This window comes from Sinocyclocheilus rhinocerous, unplaced genomic scaffold (assembly GCF_001515625.1).
Source record: "Sinocyclocheilus rhinocerous isolate Xijiao unplaced genomic scaffold, SAMN03320098_v1.1 scaffold2132, whole genome shotgun sequence".
Classification (NCBI taxonomy): Eukaryota; Metazoa; Chordata; class Actinopteri; order Cypriniformes; family Cyprinidae; genus Sinocyclocheilus; species Sinocyclocheilus rhinocerous.
The window spans coordinates 97,770-117,201 of NW_015648610.1; the positions used below are offsets into that span (position 1 = coordinate 97,770).

General features: G+C 41.2%; 1 protein-coding gene across 5 annotated transcripts in view; it reads left to right on the forward strand.

Annotated features, from left to right (window-relative positions):
* Window positions 1-10,332, forward strand: part of LOC107709967 (rab-3A-interacting protein-like) — a 44,536-nt gene extending 34,204 nt beyond the window's left edge. For 3 of the 5 annotated variants that reach the window (XM_016514639.1, XM_016514642.1, XM_016514643.1), the window contains 6 exons: window positions 2,550-2,678; window positions 4,209-4,321; window positions 4,568-4,585; window positions 4,826-4,925; window positions 8,755-8,824; window positions 9,765-10,332. In XM_016514639.1, the coding sequence (XP_016370125.1) occupies window positions 2,550-2,678; window positions 4,209-4,321; window positions 4,568-4,585; window positions 4,826-4,925; window positions 8,755-8,824; window positions 9,765-9,847 (513 nt within the window). In that variant the 3' untranslated portion in view covers window positions 9,848-10,332. The remainder of the gene's footprint in view (window positions 1-2,549; window positions 2,679-4,208; window positions 4,322-4,567; window positions 4,586-4,825; window positions 4,926-8,754; window positions 8,825-9,764) is intronic. The other 2 variants (XM_016514640.1, XM_016514641.1) reach the window with 2 other exon arrangements.
* Window positions 10,333-19,432: the final 9,100 nt, after the last annotated feature.

Below are 19,432 nucleotides of genomic sequence, written 5' to 3' on the forward strand. Positions count from 1 at the left end.
GTTTTATTATCTCCAACACCCAGATTGGTACTACAGGGATGGCCCGACAGGCCTCAGCCCGTGTGACAAGGGGTTGGATTAAATTGAGAGGCTGGTCGCCGTATGGGGACCCCATTCTCTCAAATCCGCTCGTAGCGGATGAGGGAAGGGACGGGGCCATCTTCATTGAAGAAGGTGAGCCGCGAGCAAAGGAGAGCGAGACATGATCTCTCGTTGTAAGAGTGGTCTGTCTCAGCAGCGCAGCCTCAGCGTGGGCATGGCCCAGGTGAGAGTCGCGTTCAAATACAAAGCTGTCAGCGATATTGAATCATTGGTGACAGCGTTCTGCTCCAAACCGCCCAGGAGGATTGAGCCACTCGACAATGAGGGGCGCCGAACCCATGTGTAAGCACACTGGCAGATTCTCACATGTAACACACACTGGCAGATTAAGCACGCCTGATGTGTGTCCGCATGAAATTGCTCTGCCTGATCGCTCAACCCACGAGCTCGCCGTTGCTTCCTCCGAGGTCCTCTTCAGAAGGAGGATGCGCGGAGAGCGTAATGACCTGTGCTCTGAACGGAGTGGAGAGCACCTTAGGTACGTAACCGTGCCTTGGTTTCAGGACGACTTAGTGTCGTTAGGTCCGAATTCCAACAACGACATTTGCAACAACGTCGCCAGAATTTGCTCTTTTAGGGCTTACCTGCTAGAAATAAGCTCTTTCAGTATCGCCGGATGGCGGCAGGGGAACGGGACCGGAACTGCTGCGATGGTGAGCCATTTTTTAATACACTGCACGAACCAATGGCCGTGCGGTGTCACTGCTTGAATGAAAAAAGGCTTCAGTTCAGGAGAAAAAAGGCTTTTTCCCCATATGCGTCTAGCAAGACGCAGTACAAGTGTAGTATCGAAAAGGAACTATCATTGACCTTCAAAAGAAAATAAAACTGTGTGTCGTCATCATAACAATGATAAGTGACATTGTGTTTTTGACAAATAGGACCTAGTGGTAATGTATATAGGAAAAACAAGATGGGACCTAGAATGGAGCCTTGAGGCACCCCACAAACACTCTATAAGCAGAAGAAGAAGTTGAGTCATTTCACAGTTCCACAGAAAAACTTCTGTCCTTTAAATTGGAAGAAAACAGTATAAGGGCATTCCCTCAAATCCTTGCCTAATGAATTAAATGCTCTAAAAGAATTCCATAATCTATAGTGTCAAATCCTGGTAAGATAATGGAGAACTACACAGTTGCCTAAATTGACAGAGAGCAAAAGGTCATTAGATATTTTGAGGTGGACAGATCTGAAATCTGAATAAAATAGACAGCCTTCTCCAGAATTTTAGATATAAAATATAATTTAGAAATTGGCCAATAATTATTTAAAAATAAAGGTTCAAAAAAGACTAGGCTTTTTGAGAAGCGTTTGCACCATGCTGTACTTAAAACATAATAGAACTATACCATTCACTAAATTTCTCTTTACAACTGACAAAAGACTGGTACAAACAAAACCTAAATAAAGAAAACGAAGGAAATCAATATATCCTAAAATGTCCACAAGATGAGAAAGAGAGACAGGTTAAAAAATTGTTAAGTATGCACAGCCAGAACTGAGATGTACGTAGACAGTAATGGTCAATAGGAGAAATTCTTATTCTAATCGTCTCAATCATACCTGTAAAAAAATGGAAAAGGTTTTCTAGCTTATTAGGGTTGAATCAGGAAAAGTAGTCAAGACAGTTAAGGTCAAGTCAAATGTATTTGTATAGATCTTTGCATAATACACATCGTTCCAAAGCAGCTTTACAGAAAATCACGATGTTTGTAATATCCTAACATCTATGCCTTACATAGATGTCGCGTTTAGCAGATTGGAGCTGATTAGATTAGAGACATACTTATACAGTATATCTACCTTTACATAAACAGCTGGGTGATAATATAGGTACATTTTGCTATGATATAAACAATAAAGCAGATTTTCTATATAGCATATATGGCTTGACCTGTGCATACTGTATGTATGCAGATAAAGTTGAATATATGCATGCATGCAAGCTTGCTTATTTTGCTCAAGAGCATGATCTATTTAAGTCCAGGTCATACTAACAAGAAAATTCTAACCACAGCTGCAGTTCAACCACATAACTTTGCTATTGTTGGTTTCAGGAAACACCAAATCGTTCATCTCTGTTGCTAATGACAGAACTTGCTATCATTGTTGGCTAACAATGCTTGGGGGAAACGCACCTCTTTTTGACTTTCTTCTGTGAATCACAAAAGAAGATTTTAAAAGATTACATCCAGGGCTGTTTTCCATACTATGAAAGTGAACTGTGACTGAAGCCACACAGTTTATGATCTTTTATGAAAGTTTCCTGACCATCTTCCTTTCATCCAGCATTGTGGACTTTAAAATTTGTGTTATAATTGTGGATATTAAATTAGGGTGACCATACGTGCCATTTTCCCAGGACGCGTCCTGGGAAAATGGCAAGTATGGTCACCCTATATTAAATAGTATGTGTGCGTTTTTGACAATATGTGTTTGTTTGTTAGATTGATTCACTGCTCTTCAACGAGTTCAAAGTGTGGAAAGAGGAGCCGACCCTGGAGAGAAGCTGCTCCTTCCTCGAGCGCATTTACAGAGAAGACATCCACCCATGTCTGACGTTTTCTAAGAGTGAGGTATGCTTCTGCTGTCATCCCTCGGTTGAACTTAGTAGCACTTTATTTTATAGACATTAGTTTCTGTAAATGATTAGCTCCAGTGAGCACGATACGAGTGTGACAGCTCTGGGCTAATAAATGAGATCTCCAGCTGCTCTCTGCTGGTTGAATCTACTCATGAATTGCTAAAAAACATGAATGTCAACTGTATGAAACTAGGTTACAAAGCTACACGCTGCTCATAATGTGAAGTAGTTAACTAAAGTCAAGCTTCCTAATTAAAAAAGTAATGCACTACACTGCATGTAACTAATGGAAAAGTTGATAACTGCACATATGCTGTACAATGGGGCAATTTTGTCTTTAAATTATAAGATTGTATAATTCACATTTTCAAACAGCTTTGATCTAGCACAAAACATTGAGCATATCATTTAAGGTGGCAGAATCAAAATGTATATATTTATGCACATACTCAAGAAGTACATCTTGACCAGCAAAAAATACCATTTTAAGGCATATAGACTTTACAGTGAAATTGAGGAAAAATATCCTACTTTTACCAAGTGCTTTTAATTTTTTTGACATTAGAAATGCTCTGTTTTCATAGTGTTTGTAAAACAATTACTTTATTCAGGGTTCTTAACAAGTCTTACATTTAATTTATAATTGTAAGAGTTCTTAAATTTGGGGAATTGCAATATGACTTAATGTGATTATTAAACTTCAAAAGTCTATGATTTAATAAACATCAGTGCTGCACATTGAAAGTAAAATATGGCACAGTTGTGTCCTGGCTCATTGTTTAAGAGCATTTTGCTATCAGTGAATACAGTGCATTTATGCCAAGTGATTGCTTATGATCTGCTGTTAATGAATTATAACATTTACTTTATGGTTTCTTTATATTGTAATATGCTGCAGATGATCATAAGTGCATATTTTATCTCTCTCATCTTTTTGAATGAGCAGCTAGAAGTAGTAAAGCATAAACATTTCAAAATAAGAGTCTTTTGGTGTATTTTGGGCTTGGATATAAATGAAAGTAATTTTATGCTTATGGTCTTGAACGTAAATAGATTTTACAGCACAATAATTTTTTAAAGACATTATTATAGTTTGAGAAAAAACAAAATATCAAAATTAAGTCTTACATTAGTCTTTTGTAAAAACTTAACAGGTAAGCCTGTGCCATATATTGTTGAATAGAACAATTTTTTTTTACAAAAAGCATGTTTATTTCAGTTATAAACAACGAAATTGGTATGAAAAAAACTGTACACGCATGTAACAGAACACTTTTTAAAGAGAGTTTTTTTGGACTTTTGATCAAAACCTTTGGGTGGGGTAAGGGCTTAACTTGTGGGTAATGATTAAAATTAAGCAGTAATTCATCATTAAACCAGTTCATTAAAATGACTCATTCAAACTGACTCAGTAAATTGAATCCGGCTTCCAAATGCTATTTGAAAGAGAGAGGGCAGTTTAGGACACTTCTTTAAATGTGTATTTTGTGCATGGCTTATGTATAGTTTGTGTGATCCACAGCTCGGATCGGCGATCCTGGAGGCGGTGGAACAGAACACACTGAGCGTGGAGCCGGTGGGATTCCAGCCTCTGCCGGTGGTCAAAGCGTCTGCTGTTGAGTGTGGAGGACCCAAGTGAGTATGGCTGAAATTACAGTCACTTGACACAAAGCCTGTGTATCTATAGTTTGACAGATCTATAAATACTCTTATTTCTCTAATGTCGCTGTTTATTTTTATTTCATCGTGCTTAAAAGTGTTGTGTGGATCACGTGTACTGAACAGCCTGCCAGCATGACTTTCTTTCGTCATTCTTTCTTTCTGTATTTGTGTCCTTTTGTTGATTTTGTTCTTGTTCCGATGGGCTTCCTGTGGCAGCAGGATGGCACAGACTCTCGTGTAAGTGAATCGTGATCAGACCCTTAAGTCCCCCTGATCTGACCCGTGCCGCCCTGTCTCCCAATCCTTGTCTTGATTTCCCTAGTGTCTGTTTCAGGGAGTTCATTTCTCAGTGCCTCATATCTATTTTCGTTATTCACCCAAGTGTTAATTTACAGTCCTAAATCGCTCCTCAGATGTCCATCAGGTTTGTAGTATAATACATTTCTAAAAGCTTTCAATCTCTTTCCCGCTGTGCAGGAAATGTGCCCTGTGTGGTCAAACCAAAACCTGCAAGCACAGAATCAAGTTTGGCGACTCCAGCAACTATTATTATGTATCTCCGTTTTGCCGTTATCGGGTGAGTATTGCATTATTGCCTTGTTATAGATTTCACAGCATCTCCTCTGAAATTATTTGAAAGCCACCTATTATTTGGTGTTTAGTGAAAAATGGATGCTTGGGTAGATCGTCATCAGAAAATATTCATATATTTCTCATTTTGTTGTGTTGCATATTGAAAAGAAAGCATATTTATGTGTTTCAGTGGTTGTAGAATTAATGTTTTCAATATCAAAGCGAACATATTAAAGTTTAACATTAATATCAGAAAATATTTGGCAATGTGCTGATGCTTCTAACATCAGACCATCCTACCAAATCAATCATCAATTGCAAAGAAGGGACCTGGAAATCTGCTGTAACATTTCATCTAGATTCACTTCAGCAAATTTGGTATCTTTGATAAGGTGACTAGATTAAAAACTCATGAAATAATGGGAAAATGGTTGAAGACTGATTTAAGACCAGCGAAAAAAAAAAACTCTCAAATAAAATACTGTGCTTAAAGGTGGGGTATGTATTTTTTCAAAAACGCTTTAGAAAACTGAGTCGGGCCAAGTACCAAAACAAACTTGTAGCCAATCAGCAGTAAGGGGCGTGTCTACTCATGATGCGGAGGAGAGAGCGCTCAGTGCACAGGACGGACATTAGCCGAGCGACGACAGAAAGATAGAGATGGCGGATAAAAAACAAAAGAGGAAAACTGAACAAAAGAAGGCTTATGATAATGCAAAAAGTAGGACCTGTGTAAATATCGGATCAGCTTTCCAGCGCTGGAAAGAACTCAAGGAGCGGGAAGGCCTGCGATCGGACGCTGAGGTTGCTTTGTTTCTTCTCGATAGCCTAGTTCACACTACAGGATCTTAAGCCCGATTTGGAAGTTAACGAGCTCGCCAACAGGTCGGGCTGTGATCGGGGGAAAATCAGCAGGTGATCGGCGCTCGGCAATCTTTATGTGTGAACTACACAACGACACATCAAAAAGAGGCTCGCTGACGCGTCAAACAAATATCTAGCATGCCAAATATCTGGACCGTTCGGCCGACTCGACATCACGTGGTGTCAGGTGTCGTAACGAGCTACAGCCAATGAGAGAGCAAAGCATGGGTTGAGGTCACCGGAAGAAAAACAACAGCAGCAACATGGCCTAAAGAAAAGTTTGGAGACAATAAATGGAGCAAAATTTTTCATCGAGCAAACAGCTTGCAGCGCTAATTTCTTCCCGACATCCATTTTCAAATAAACAACTCCTGTTTCACGTGTTGTTTCGCGTCATTCCCGTTCCAATTCTCGCGTGTGTTTTCGTGACAAAACGTGGTTTGTAGAGTCGCTGGGTGACAGAGTTGTTGTCAGCTTGTTTAGTGTGTAATCCCCGGTTGCGGATCATTTACATAGAGTCACGTAGTGTGAACACCACAACGACTTAAAGACAGACAATCAAGTCATGTAGTCTGAACAGCACAGCGATCTGCCAACGTTTAAAGTCGTGTAGTGTGAACTTGGCTTAACACCGTGTCTACACCGGACACGACAGTTGTCACGCCTCACCGCAACAGCTAAAGTCTGTCTACGCTGGACGCGACAAAGCGACCGTTGAAAATAATTTTAAATTTGTGTCAATACGTCATAAATATAATGCAGCAGCAGTTTTCTGTCGTGGATTTGTCGTGTTGTGCCGCACCGCGCCGCATCCAGTGTAGACAGCATCACTGATTATAATGAGTTCTATAGTATTTTGTTGCGCCGCTCTCGTCCGGTGTAGACACGGTGTAACATTGGTTTTGCTATGTTTCACAGAACTAATCGTTGCCTGGGTTGCGTACGTATGTGTGGGGCGGAGCTATCAAAATAGGGGCGAGACCCTTTTGGGGTAGGGCCGTATTTGTTTTGGTGATTTGAAATATCAACACTGGCTACCAGAAATCACTTACCCCACCTTTAATGAGACCGTAAATGTGACTTGGGCCTGAATGTGAGGGAGGTGTGTCAAAGACTATAGAATACCCAAGACGTGTCACTTGTATAGTTTTGAATGGGGAAAAATACAACGCTTAATATGGCCGCTCAATTGCAGGAAGCCCCACCTTCTGAATGAAAGAGCCAATCGCTAATCAGTAAAGTCAGCGCATCACTGCAGCTGCCGTTAGAAGTCCCGGTTGCTATAGAAACAGTCAGCGTTCTGAGACTTGCGCTCAGGACTGCGCATGCGCACTGGCTGATCTAGCCTGAAAAATAAGCTTTTTATAACGCTATTTGAGCAAAAGAAACAACATTCATGATACAGTTGTTGTCAGATTTCTTTGGTGATTTCAAATATGAATTTTAATCGTAAGCTTAGTGAACAGTTTTGGAGAATTTGATGTTTCCCCATTCAAAGTGATAGGAGCTGCACTTGCATGCCCGAGAGGCGTTTCAAAGATGGCTGCCGAGTGACATGACTTGCCTTAAAGGATGTGTTTCATTCTGGAGAAATTAATCTTCATCAAAAAAAATTAAAATAAATCACATTTGATTTCACCACAAGCCTATATTGGACAAGTGGTTCATAAATGTAATGAAATTTGTGAAAAACAATTTCATTTTGGAAGTTTAACCAATGAATGCATTTTATATACAAATAAATAGCAAAATCTGCAACATTACAAAATCGACATTACTGTGTCTGCCCATGACTTCGTAACTGAGAGAAAAAAATGCCTGCAAGAAATGTCAGAGAAACTAATTTCACCATGTTTGGAGAGGCTCCTCCCAAACCTACATTTAGAAGATAAAGGGTTAGTTCACTCAAAAATGAAAATTCAGTCATTAATTACTCACCCTCATGTCATTCCACACCCCTAAGACCTTCGTTCATCTTCAGAACACAAATTAAGATATTTTTGATCAAATCCGATGGCTCAGAGAAGCCTCCATTGACAGCAACGCCACCCAAATTTTAAAGATCCATAAAGGTACTAAAGACGTCGTTAAAACAGTCGACGTGACTACAGTGGTTCTACAATAATTTTATGAAGCGACGAGAATACTTTTTGTGCGCAAAAACAAAACAAAAATAACGACTTTATTCAACAACCTCTTCTCTTCTGTGTCATTCTCATACGTTGTTTACGTCCAGCGCTTCCAGGTTCCATGTCAGAACACCGGCTCATTATTGAACAGCTCCTGCATCAGCACCACACGCATGCATCGCGCTGCTCACATGTGCAGCTTTGGCCAATAATGAGCCGGCGTTCGGACGTAGAACACAGAAGCCTTCACTGTGCTTACTGCGTTAACCTCGTAAAGATAATGACACAGAAGAGAAGAGATTGCTAAATAAAGTCGTTATTTTTGTTTTGTTTTTGCGCACAAAAAGTATTATTGTCGCTTCATAAAATTATTGTAGAACCACTGTAGTCACGTCGACTGTTTTAACGACGTCTTTAGTACCTTTATGGATCTTGAAAGTTTGGGTGGCGTTGCTGTCAATGGAGGCCTCTCTGAGCCATCGGATTTGATCAAAAATATCTTAATTTGTGTTCTGAAGATGAACGAAGGTCTTAGGGGTGTGGAACGACATGAGGGTGAGTAATTACTGACAGAATTTTCATTTTTGGGTGAACTAACTCTTTAAATTGACCAGTATTAATCAAATCCTTCCAGTGTTGATCATGTTTGTACTGTCAGAGTAAATCTCAAGATATTTCACCACAGTATCAAAATAATTCAATATGTAATTCTATCTTGAAAAAAGCCTGTTATACCATAATAAAGGTTTAATTATATTGTTTAATTTTTTCTTTAGATTTAGACTCATTTGTAGTACTGAGGTTTGTATAAATGTCACTTTTCTTCTCTACCTACATCAGATCACATCTGTCTGCAACTTCTTCACCTACATTCGTTACATCCTCCAAGGACTAGTCAAACAACAAGATGGTAAGCTAATAATTCATCTCTTAAAGTCACATCGTTCAAAACTTGATACAACTTTGTTTTAGTTTCACTTACAAAAGTAATTTGTTGTTACAGCATGAAATCATTGTGTATTCAACTGAATATGTTATGTAAGGCATTTACCGATAAATGCTTTATTCAAAATTCAAATACTTTTTTTTTTTTCTGCTTCTGCTAAAAAGCTACTTTTTGGCTTCTTTGGCCGCACAGTTGCCAAGATTTTAAACATACAGTATCAAACCATTAACCTTCAACCTACTAAGATATAAGTTTAAGTTACTGATCATTTAAGTGTGCAAACAAGTTAAAATAAAATATTCCATATAGTAATTAAAAATGAAGAAAAAACTAAATTTGTGTAATTGTGTGGTGACAACAAAAACAGATGTAACGTGAAAATGCAAGCTTACTAGTTTTGCATCATTTGAATCTGCTGCAGGAGAGAGGAAGACTTGTTCTGACTGGATCATTGAATCAGCAAGTTGTTGACTGGAGAACAGTTGCAGTCGGATCAGAACAATAAGCGAATGAATCATTCATTGCGATCTGTGAACTGATTCAAAAGGTTCATTGAAAAGTATCAGCTCATTTATGAATCGAAGAGGGTGTTATTTTTTTTCAGTTTGAAATAACGAGGAACAATATGTTTTTATGTAATGTAGCTGACTTAAAAAATACAGTATAATACTTCGGAATGTAGTGAAGGTAAAAGTTTCCCAAAATAGAAATACAATTCAAAAAATGACCTTAAGTAAATTAACAAACTAATAATACTTTAATACATTACTGTTCACCACTGTATAAAACACAGGATTTGTTCATGTGACGGTTGTTTGCAACAGTGGCAAATGTAAAAATGCAAAAAAGTTTGTTCTTATGAAAGTTTCCCTTCTAACACATCATGGCGCTGTGTTTTACCAAGCAGAGCAGATGTTCTGGGAGGTCATGCAGCTACGGAAGGAGATGTCCAATACCAAGCTGGGGTACTACAAAGACGAACTGTGAACAGAGCCATCACTGTCATGGGAATGTCGTCGTCTTAACCCGATGGAGTTTACCAGTCCTGTCAGAGTGGCTTCCCAGGGACCACCACACCTCATTATATTAATTGAAACAGAAGGAGAAGATGACACTAAAGCATGAACTGTAGCTGGAGGTTGTGTTCTCTCTGAAGAATCTACAATGAAGGATGAATCACACTCCAATAAATGCGTCTCAACCTCTCTTAGATTGATATGTTCAGTGCTGTAGCTAGCTGTGTGCTGTTGTGTTTCTATATCTGGAATGTTCTGTGTGTATCCTCTCGGACCACTATGTGTATTTCCTCATGAGTCTCATCTAGCCTCCCTCATTTTGATTTTAGTGCCTTTCTGGAAGCCTGAATAAAGTTGTGCACCTCCAGAGGAGAATTAATGCTGGTGTTTGTCCTCATGAAACGGTGACCTCTCAGAGCCACAGCATGTGAAGATACATGAAGACTTGCGCTGCTGTAAAGGGCCGTTCCCACCAAGGACAATTAATATAATGATATTACTGTAACTATAAAAATGTGATAATCATTCCAATTCTGATTGCCTGTTAGTGTTTTTATTGTTAATGAGCTGGAAAAAGGGACCGTTTTTAAAGGGTTAACTCACCCAAAAGTGAAAATAATTTCTCGCCCTCATGTCATTCCAAACCCATATGACTTTAGTAAAACTTTGAAACACAAATGAAGATATTTTTAATGAAACCTTGACTTGACCAACTTTGAAAGTCTTAAGTAACCAAAGCGTATATCCAAAAAGGACATAAAAGCTTTGTAAAACAAATCCATATGGATCTGGCAGTTTAATTCAAAACTCACCCCTTTAACTTTTAATCTAAACAATAATTGACACGCATAGATTTGGTAAACAGAAGCTTGTGCATACATTGCAAAGTCTATATAACCTTTTTGTATCTTTTAAGTTTTGGTTACTTGGACTTTGGACTTCTTCTAGCAATCTTTTATTTTGGGGTAAAAAAAAAAAAAAAATTTAAAACTTTTTTTTTTCCAGCTGATGAATGCTAAAAATACTGAAAGGCAATCTCAATTCACCCAACGAGGCAGATGACAAAACGTGCTTATAATAAATAGAACATGACTGTTTGTTGGTGTGGATTATCCAATATAGTTAATTTTATAGTTATCAGTCTTGGTGTGAACAGGCCTTAAATGTGGCTGGCCGGAACATTATCATTTAAATTTAAATTAATTTTATAAAACATCATTCTGTATTCTGGTTGGAAAAGCCATGTAAAAAAAGCCAACAGTCAACTACACTGTTCTTGTTAGTAGCATGGAAATCATTTATTTAAATTGTGGTTATATTATATACATAAAGCAAGCAAAGAGTGCATTGTTCAGCACTGAAACTTTTTATGCAATGGGATTAGATCAAAATATAATGCTTTAATCAACACTTTTCATGATTAGTTGATCTCAGCAGCTGTAATAGTAAAAACGTAGTAAAAGTTTTCAGAAGAATTCCACATTTAAAGCTTATTTAATATGCAAAGATGTTAATCAATCTTAGATTGAAAAGGTAGGTTTTGAAAGAAAATCAAAATGGCGGGCCGAAAGTTTTGCTATTTATAGCATAATTAGTATCAATGTTCTCGGCATGATCCAAGGAATCTATCAAGATCTTGTCACAATAAAAGGACCCAGAAGCAAAGGCAAGTCAAACCGAGGATTTATTGTCCACAAAAACAAACTCAGGCAGTCTGCCGTTCACTGGCCGTATCCGGCGGTCGCAGAACTGGGTATTAACACAGAAGAACTGGAACATAAGGGTTGACTTGACTTGAGAGTTTGGGGCGCCACCCCGGGCTGCAAGTCAAGTCACCTTTATTTATATAGCGCTTTTAACAATACAGATTGTGTCAAAGCAACTGAACAGCATTAAATACGAAAATAGTGTGTCAATAATGCAAAATGACAATAGTAAACACAAAATTTTCAGTTAAAGGCGGTTCATCATTGAATTCAGTGATGTCATCATCCAGCTCAGTTCAGTTTAAATAGTATCTTTGCAATCATTTGCAATCAAGTCAACGATATCGCTGGAAATGAAGTGTCCCCAACTAAGCAAGCCAGAGGCGACAGCGGCAAGGAACCAAAACTCCATCGGTGACAGAATGGAGAAAAAACCTTGGGAGAAACCAGGCTCAGTCAGGGGGCCAGTTCTCCTCTGACCAGTCAAAACCAGCAGTTCAATTTCAGGCTAGCAAAGTCACATTGTGCAGAGGAATCATCTGGTTCCTGTGGTCTTGTCCCGGTGGTCGTCTGAGACAAGGTCATTACAGGGGATCTGTATCTGGGGCTCATCTAGTTGTCCTGGTCTCCGCTGTCTTTCAGGGCTGTAGAGGTCCTCTCTAGGTGCTGATCCACCATCTGGTCTGAATATGTACTGGATCCGGGTGACTGCAGTTTCTTGACTCTAAAGACAGGAGAACCCTCGACAGGGACAGGGTGAGGGTGGGGAAGGAAGGGAGGGTGGGCGGATAACGGGTTTAATACACGAGACGTGGAAAACCGGGTGAACCCGTCTTAAAAAAAAAGGGAGGTAATCTAAGTCGCACCGCCACCGGACTGAGCACCTTAACAATCGAAAAAGGGCCAATAAATTTAGGCACTAACTTACGAGACGGAGACTGTAGGGGTAGGTTACGAGTGGATAGCCATACTCTGGCCACAAATGTATCTCAGGGCCTTAGAGCGGTGACGATTGGCAGCCTGACAGGTGCGCTTTCTTGTCTTAAATAAAGCATTGCGCACCCATTTCCAAGTACGTCGACAGCGTTTAATAAGGGCCTGGACGGAGGGGAAAGACACTTCGGATTCTTGAGAGGAGAATAGCGGCGGTTGGTAACCTAGACAACAATGAAATGGAGATAACCCATTAGATGACGACGGCAACAAGTTATAAGCGTATTCGGCCCAAGGCAGCTGCTCACACCAGGAAGTGGGGTTGTGAGTGGCTAGAGTCCGGAGCAAGCGTCCCAAAATCTGATTGACGCGTTCAGCTTGTCCATTTGTCTGTGGGTGAAATCCTGACGACAGACTGGCCGTTGCTCCGATCTGCCGACAGAATTCCCTCCAAAACTGAGAGACAAATTGCGGCCATCGACCGGAGACTACGTCAGAAGGTAGCCCATGGATTTTGATGGTGATCAAATACTGTAAGCGCCGTCTCCTTAGCGGAGGGGAGTTTGGGAAGGGAGACAAAACGGGCCTCCTTGGAAAAGCAATCAACGACTGTAAGAATTACCATGTTACCCGCGGAAGGAGGCAGACCCGTAACGAAATCCAAAGCGATGTGCAACCAAGGACGAGACGAAATAGGGAGGGGGCGAAGTAGACCGGCAGGCGGAGAGTTGCTAGACTTCGACTGGGCGCAGACTGGACACGAGGCTACAAAACGGCGTACATCTTGGACTAAAGCGGGCCACCAAAAGCACTGACGGACAGTAGCTTGAGTCCCCCTCACTCCAGGGTGTGTGGCGAGCCTGGAGGCGTGACTCCAGTGGAGAACAGCTGGACGCATGGACTTGGGAACAAACAATCTACCCGTTGGACACTCTCGAGGGATAGTGACGCGAGCCAGAGCCCTCTTTACCTGTCGTTCGATTCCCCAGACCACGACCCCGACCACACGACCATCGGGCAGGATAGTCTCTGTGGATGAGCCGTCCTCCGAGGAACCGAACTGACAAGACAGCGCATCGGGTTTAGTATTCTTAGAGCTTGGTCTGTAGGAAATGATAAAGTCGAACCGTGCAAAGAATAGAGCCCACCGTGCCTGTCTAGCATTTAATCTCTTAGCCGAACGAATATACTCGAAATTACGATGATCAGTCCAAACTACGAACGAATGGGCTGCCCCCTCAAGCCAGTGGCGCCACTCACCTAGTGCCAACCAAATGGCCAGGAGTTCGCGGTTACCTACATTGTAGTTATGTTCCGCTGGCGAGAGACGGTGAGAAAAAAAGCGCACGGCTGAACCCGGTCGTCCTGTGGAGAGCGCTGCAACAGCACCACTTCAACACCAACATTAGAGGTGTCAACTTCCACTATGAATTGTCTTGTAGTACCGGGAGTGATAAGAATAGGAGCGGTAGTAAATAATCTTTTAAGACGGTCAAAGGCTACTTGAGCTGCTTCGGACCAAGAGAAACAGGACTTGGTCGATGTGAGGGCGGTAAGGGGGGTGGCCACTTGACTGAAATTCCGAATAAAGCGACGATAAAAGTTTGCAAACCCCAAAAACCTTTGGAGAGCGGGGCGTGAGTCAGGAATGAACCAATTGATAACGGTGCGCACCTTGGCCGGATCCATACTAATGCCCTCAGCAGACATGACAAAACCCAAAAACGTAACAGAATCAGCATGAAAAACGCACTTCTCTGCCTTAACAAAAAGGCGATTCTCTAACAGGCGTTGTAGAACACGTGCTGAACGTGTTCCCGGGGCAAAGGGTGAAAAAATTAGAATGTCGTCCAGGTACACGAAAACGAAGACATTGAGCATGTCCCTAAGGACATCGTTCACGAGCGCTTGGAAAACAGCTGGAGCGTTGACGAGCCCAAACGGTAGAACCCGGTATTCAAAGTGGCCTAAGGGCGTATTGAAAGCTGTCTTTCACTCATCTCCTTCCTTGATGCGCACCAAAAGATACCCATTGCGAAGGTCTAACTTCGTGAAAATCCTTGCTCCCTGCAAGATCTCGAAGGCCGACAACATAAGTGGCAACGGGTACCGGTTCTTAACTGTTATGTCGTTCAACCCACGATAACCTATGCAGGGACGCAATGAACCATCCTTCTTTTTCACAAAGAAAAACCCTGTGCCGGCGGGAGAGGAGGAGGGAACAATGGTACCGAGTCTGCAAGGTATTTCTCAAGCACTTCGCATTCGGGGGCGGACAAGGAATAAAGTCTACCACGAGGTGGCGTACTACCCGGGACCAGATCGATGCTGCAGTCATATGGTCGATGGGGAGGGAGAGAAGCAGCCCGGGAACGACTGAATACCGCTCGCAGATCGTGGTACTCCTTCGGGACACAACCACCCGAAGCACAACAGAGGACACAACAGGCACAGCCGAGACAAGACACTTAACATGACAAGATAAACTCCAAAACATTATGGTCCTCTCTACCCAGTTAATTTGGGGATTATGCTGAGTTAACCAGGGGTGCCCTAAGATGATAGGCGCTAGGGGGGAACGAAAAATAAAAAATGAAATTGTCTCTTGGTGATTGCCGGAAACGGTGAGACTCACCGGAACCGTGGCTCGAAGGATCTTGGAGAGAATGCAACCATCCAGGGCATAGATGGTGGGAGGGTCTCTTAACACTTGAAGAGGAATGCCGTGATCAATAGCCCAGTTTTCATCCATGAAGTTCCCCTCAGCCCCCGAATCAATAAGGGCTGCACAGGGAAAAGAGGAGCCCCCACAGCGTAGGCAGGCCTCGAGGGAGGTACGAGTCCTGTGAGATGCAGAAAAGGTAGTCGCGCTTGCCAGTACTCCCCGGTCTACTGGCGAGCCCTCTCTTTTACTGGACACCTTGTGGCGAAATGCCCCTGAGCACCACAATACATGGTCACTATTGGAGGTGGAACGGCAGGCGAAACTGCCCGTTGCTCAGGAACGGGGGTGCGTGCGCGGCGGCGCATCTCAAAGCGCTTGTCGATCCGGATGGCCAGTTCAACCAGCTGGTCCAAGCAGGATGGCAGATCACGGGCGAGAATCTCCTCCCTTATCTCCCCATAGAGACCCTCCAAGAAGTGAGCAGTGAGGGCTGGCTCGTTCCACTCACAAGCGTGCAGAGTGCGGAATTTGATTGCATATTTCTGCAGCAGACCGCCTACCCTGGCGAAGTGTAGCTAGTTGTCGAGACGCCTCAAGACCATAGACGGAGCGTTCGAACACCTTTATCATCTCCTCCTTAAACAAGAAAATTGCTCGCAGCAGTCTGCTTCCGACTCCCACACTGCCGTTCCCCAGTCACGAGCCCGCCCAGTCAGGAGGGAAAGCACAAAAGCTACCCTGGAGTGATCCTCGGCATATGTGGTAGGTTGGAGAGAAAAAACCACCTCACACTGCGTCAAAAAGGCTCGGCACTCAGTGGGCTGTCCAGAATAGCAAGGAGGATTGTTAATACAGGGTTCTGGAGAATTGCGTGGCTGAGGCATGGCCGGCTGCTCGGGGTGGAGGTTCTGCAGCAGATTGGTTAAGTCCGTCACTTGGGCTGACAGGCTCTCCACAGCGTACCTGGCGGCGGCGAGTTCCTCCTCGTGTCGGCCCAGCATTGCTCCCTGCAGCTCCACTGCGGAACTAATTGGAGTCTCCTACGCTGGGTCCATCTTTGGCCAGATTATTCTGTCATGATAAAAGGACCCAGAAGCAAAGGCAAGTCAAACAGAGGATTTATTGTCCACAAAAACAAACTCAGGCAGTCTGCCGTTCACTGGCCGTATCCGGTGATCGCAGAACTGGGCATTAACACAGAAGAACTGGAACATAAGTGTTGACTTGACTTGAGAGTTCGGGGCGCCACCCCGGGCTGCAGGGCGAGGAGCGACTACCTCTCAGACTGTACGGACCGGAGGACAGCATCCGGAGGAGAGCGAACTGCTGGCAGCGGGTAACTGAGAGACTGGGCAGAAATCCAGGTAAGTCACACGACTTGACAACACAGGACTGGATTCGACTAGATCACACCACAGACGGGATAGAGTAGCCAAGAGACTGACATCAAAGCACAATAATCTGGCAAAAGACCTCGTAACACGCAGAGAAAAATAGGAAGTAAAATCAGCATAAAGAGGGAACAGGTGCAGTCCCACGAGCGCTGATTGTGATCGTGAACAGCTGGGTCTAGGATAGCACAGCACGAAATAGAAAAGAAAACTAGAGTCAAACCCAGCTCATGACAGATCTATCAAGTCTCTTGACAACAGGCAAAATTGATCAAAAGCTATTGGAATTTTTTTTAATCAGAATTTTTGACAACAAGGTGGCGCAGCCCCAAAACTTTTTGAGCACCTTTAGAACATATGGAGTTTCACAATTATGCAATGTGTTCGTTAAATATAGCATTTTACACCAAAATTAAAAATGGCTGATGCACAAAATGGCTGACATGGAAAATTTTTACTTCGTATGATGCACTCAATCTTGTCATTTTTGGCCAAACCAATGAGAAGTTATAAACAAAATTTTTCATATCTTCTGTGCTGGTAACGCCATAGACTCAAAAGAAGATGACTAACGATTACAGTATTTACATACACACCTTTCGTGCTTGCCCTCTAATAATGATTAAGGTGTATTGTAAGGTATATTGAAAGGTGAATGAAAAAGCTCTTGTGTGATATTGCCAGTGTTGGGCAAGTTACTTCCAAAATGTAATACATTATATATTACTAGTTACTGTCTTTTGAAAGTAATTAGTTACATTACAATATTACTGTCTCTGAATTGTAATGCATTACACTACTTTTGAGTTACTTTTGAGTTACTTTCATCCAAAATATCCACATAAGTATTGTAAAATGCCAAAATGTAGTTTAATGCTGCTCATTCTACATCCAGTGGAGGGTAACGTGGTAGGTCTATATAGCATAAAATATATGAAATCATATTTAGATACCGGTATGTAGGTCTACATTAATGTTACGTTGTAGTTTAGGTTAAAAAATATAAGCACAAATCGCATTATTACATTCATAAATAACACTGGTAAATAAAGCGAAATATTATCATGTACAAACAATAAACACAATACCTAGCCTATAGGTGTAATATTATTACTTTTGTAATGCGTTACTCCCAACACTGGATATTGCTTAATAATTTAAGCATGACTTTGCAGTTTTAATTACATATTTATGAAAAAAAAAAACTTTATTTTAAGGTGTCCTTGATACACATTACATGTACTTACTATTATAATAACAATTAATTATGCATAATTACGTACAAGTAACCCTAATCCTAACCATATAGTAAGTACATGTAGTTAATTAATATTACTCAGTACTTAAATGTATAATTACACTGTAACAAGGACACCTTAAAATAAGTGTAACGGGGCGAACAAGACGGGAGACGTGCGGATCCATATGCAAGGCTTTTATTCCTAAGAGTGGTCAAAACAGGCAGGGTCAAACACCAGCAAACAGGTACAATCCAGGGCGAGACAGAAGAGCAATCCAATAAACAGTCCAAGGTCAAAAACAAGAAGGCAAGGCAAGGCAAGGAAACACAGAGACTCGGAACAGGGTACAGGCTAAACAATACTCGGCAGAGAATGGTTGTTTGAGTGAGTGTTATATAGTGAATGTGTGATTGATGACAGCTGTGTGCAATCAGTGCTGTGTGCAATCAGTGCTGTGTGCAATCAGTGCAATGGCTGATGGGATATGTAGGATGACATGCAACAGTTTGTGTTGTGCGAGAGTCACTGTAATGGAAGGGTGGTGGAATCTCTGGTGGTGATTGAACGGAAGTCCATGGACAGGATTCGTGACAATAAGGTGTAGCCAAAAACAAAAAACAAATTTAGTTCACTCAGCAGCCATACTTTTAATGTGCCCAAGAGGATATTACATGCAAGTACAGCTCTGAAATGTCTGTAAATGTCAAAAATACTTTTACACAATTTTTAAAAACATAAAGTATTAAATTAAATTAAATAATCATCAGTTTCTTTTCTTTTTTTATTCATTTATGGACAAGTGAATCCTACTGCTGTTTTATCATTTACCAAACAACTAAATGCTTAACAAACTACAATGAAATGCCTCCTGGTTACAAAACATCATAACAACCACTATGACAACTATACGGCTAAACTATATGAATATATGAATATGTGGGTTCTGTCTTAATTTTGGGTATGTGCAACCACTATATTTAATTTGTGATCTAATTTTATCATTAATGCTGTTGAAGTGAATTTTGCTCCGTTATTATTATATACAGGTGTCCAAGATATCAGTGATCTATTTGCACAGAAACACACCCATCAATCCCTTCAGCTCTTGTAGCATGTCTGTGTGTGATTACCTCATAAAGCAAAGCTTCCTTTATGGCGTCCTACAGGTGTTTGCTCGGCAGTGGGTGGATTTTGCCTCTAGGGTCAGTGAACAAAGTACACGTGAGACTGCACGACGACTGCCATTTTCATTGAATAAGAACCTCTTTTTTTTCTGTTTCTATATACATTACTAAATATTTTAATGTAAGAAAACATCTATCTACGGTTTATGTGGAGTTACTGATGGATTACACTTGAGCCGTTAACTTTAATGGGTCGAATCCAACAGAACCGAAGTCTACATTTTGGGGGGAAAGGTAGAACCTTTTTTGTTTTTGTTTTTGTATAAACAAAATCTAAATGTATTGCTATTGTGATCAATTCAAGGGGATGGCCAGTTTAACTATATTTGCATTGTACAACTTTAGTTTATTATATTAGCAGGTTGTAGTGAGGATTTTAGATGACTGAATTTAATGTAATCGAACCTACATTATATTAAGATGATAATATAATATG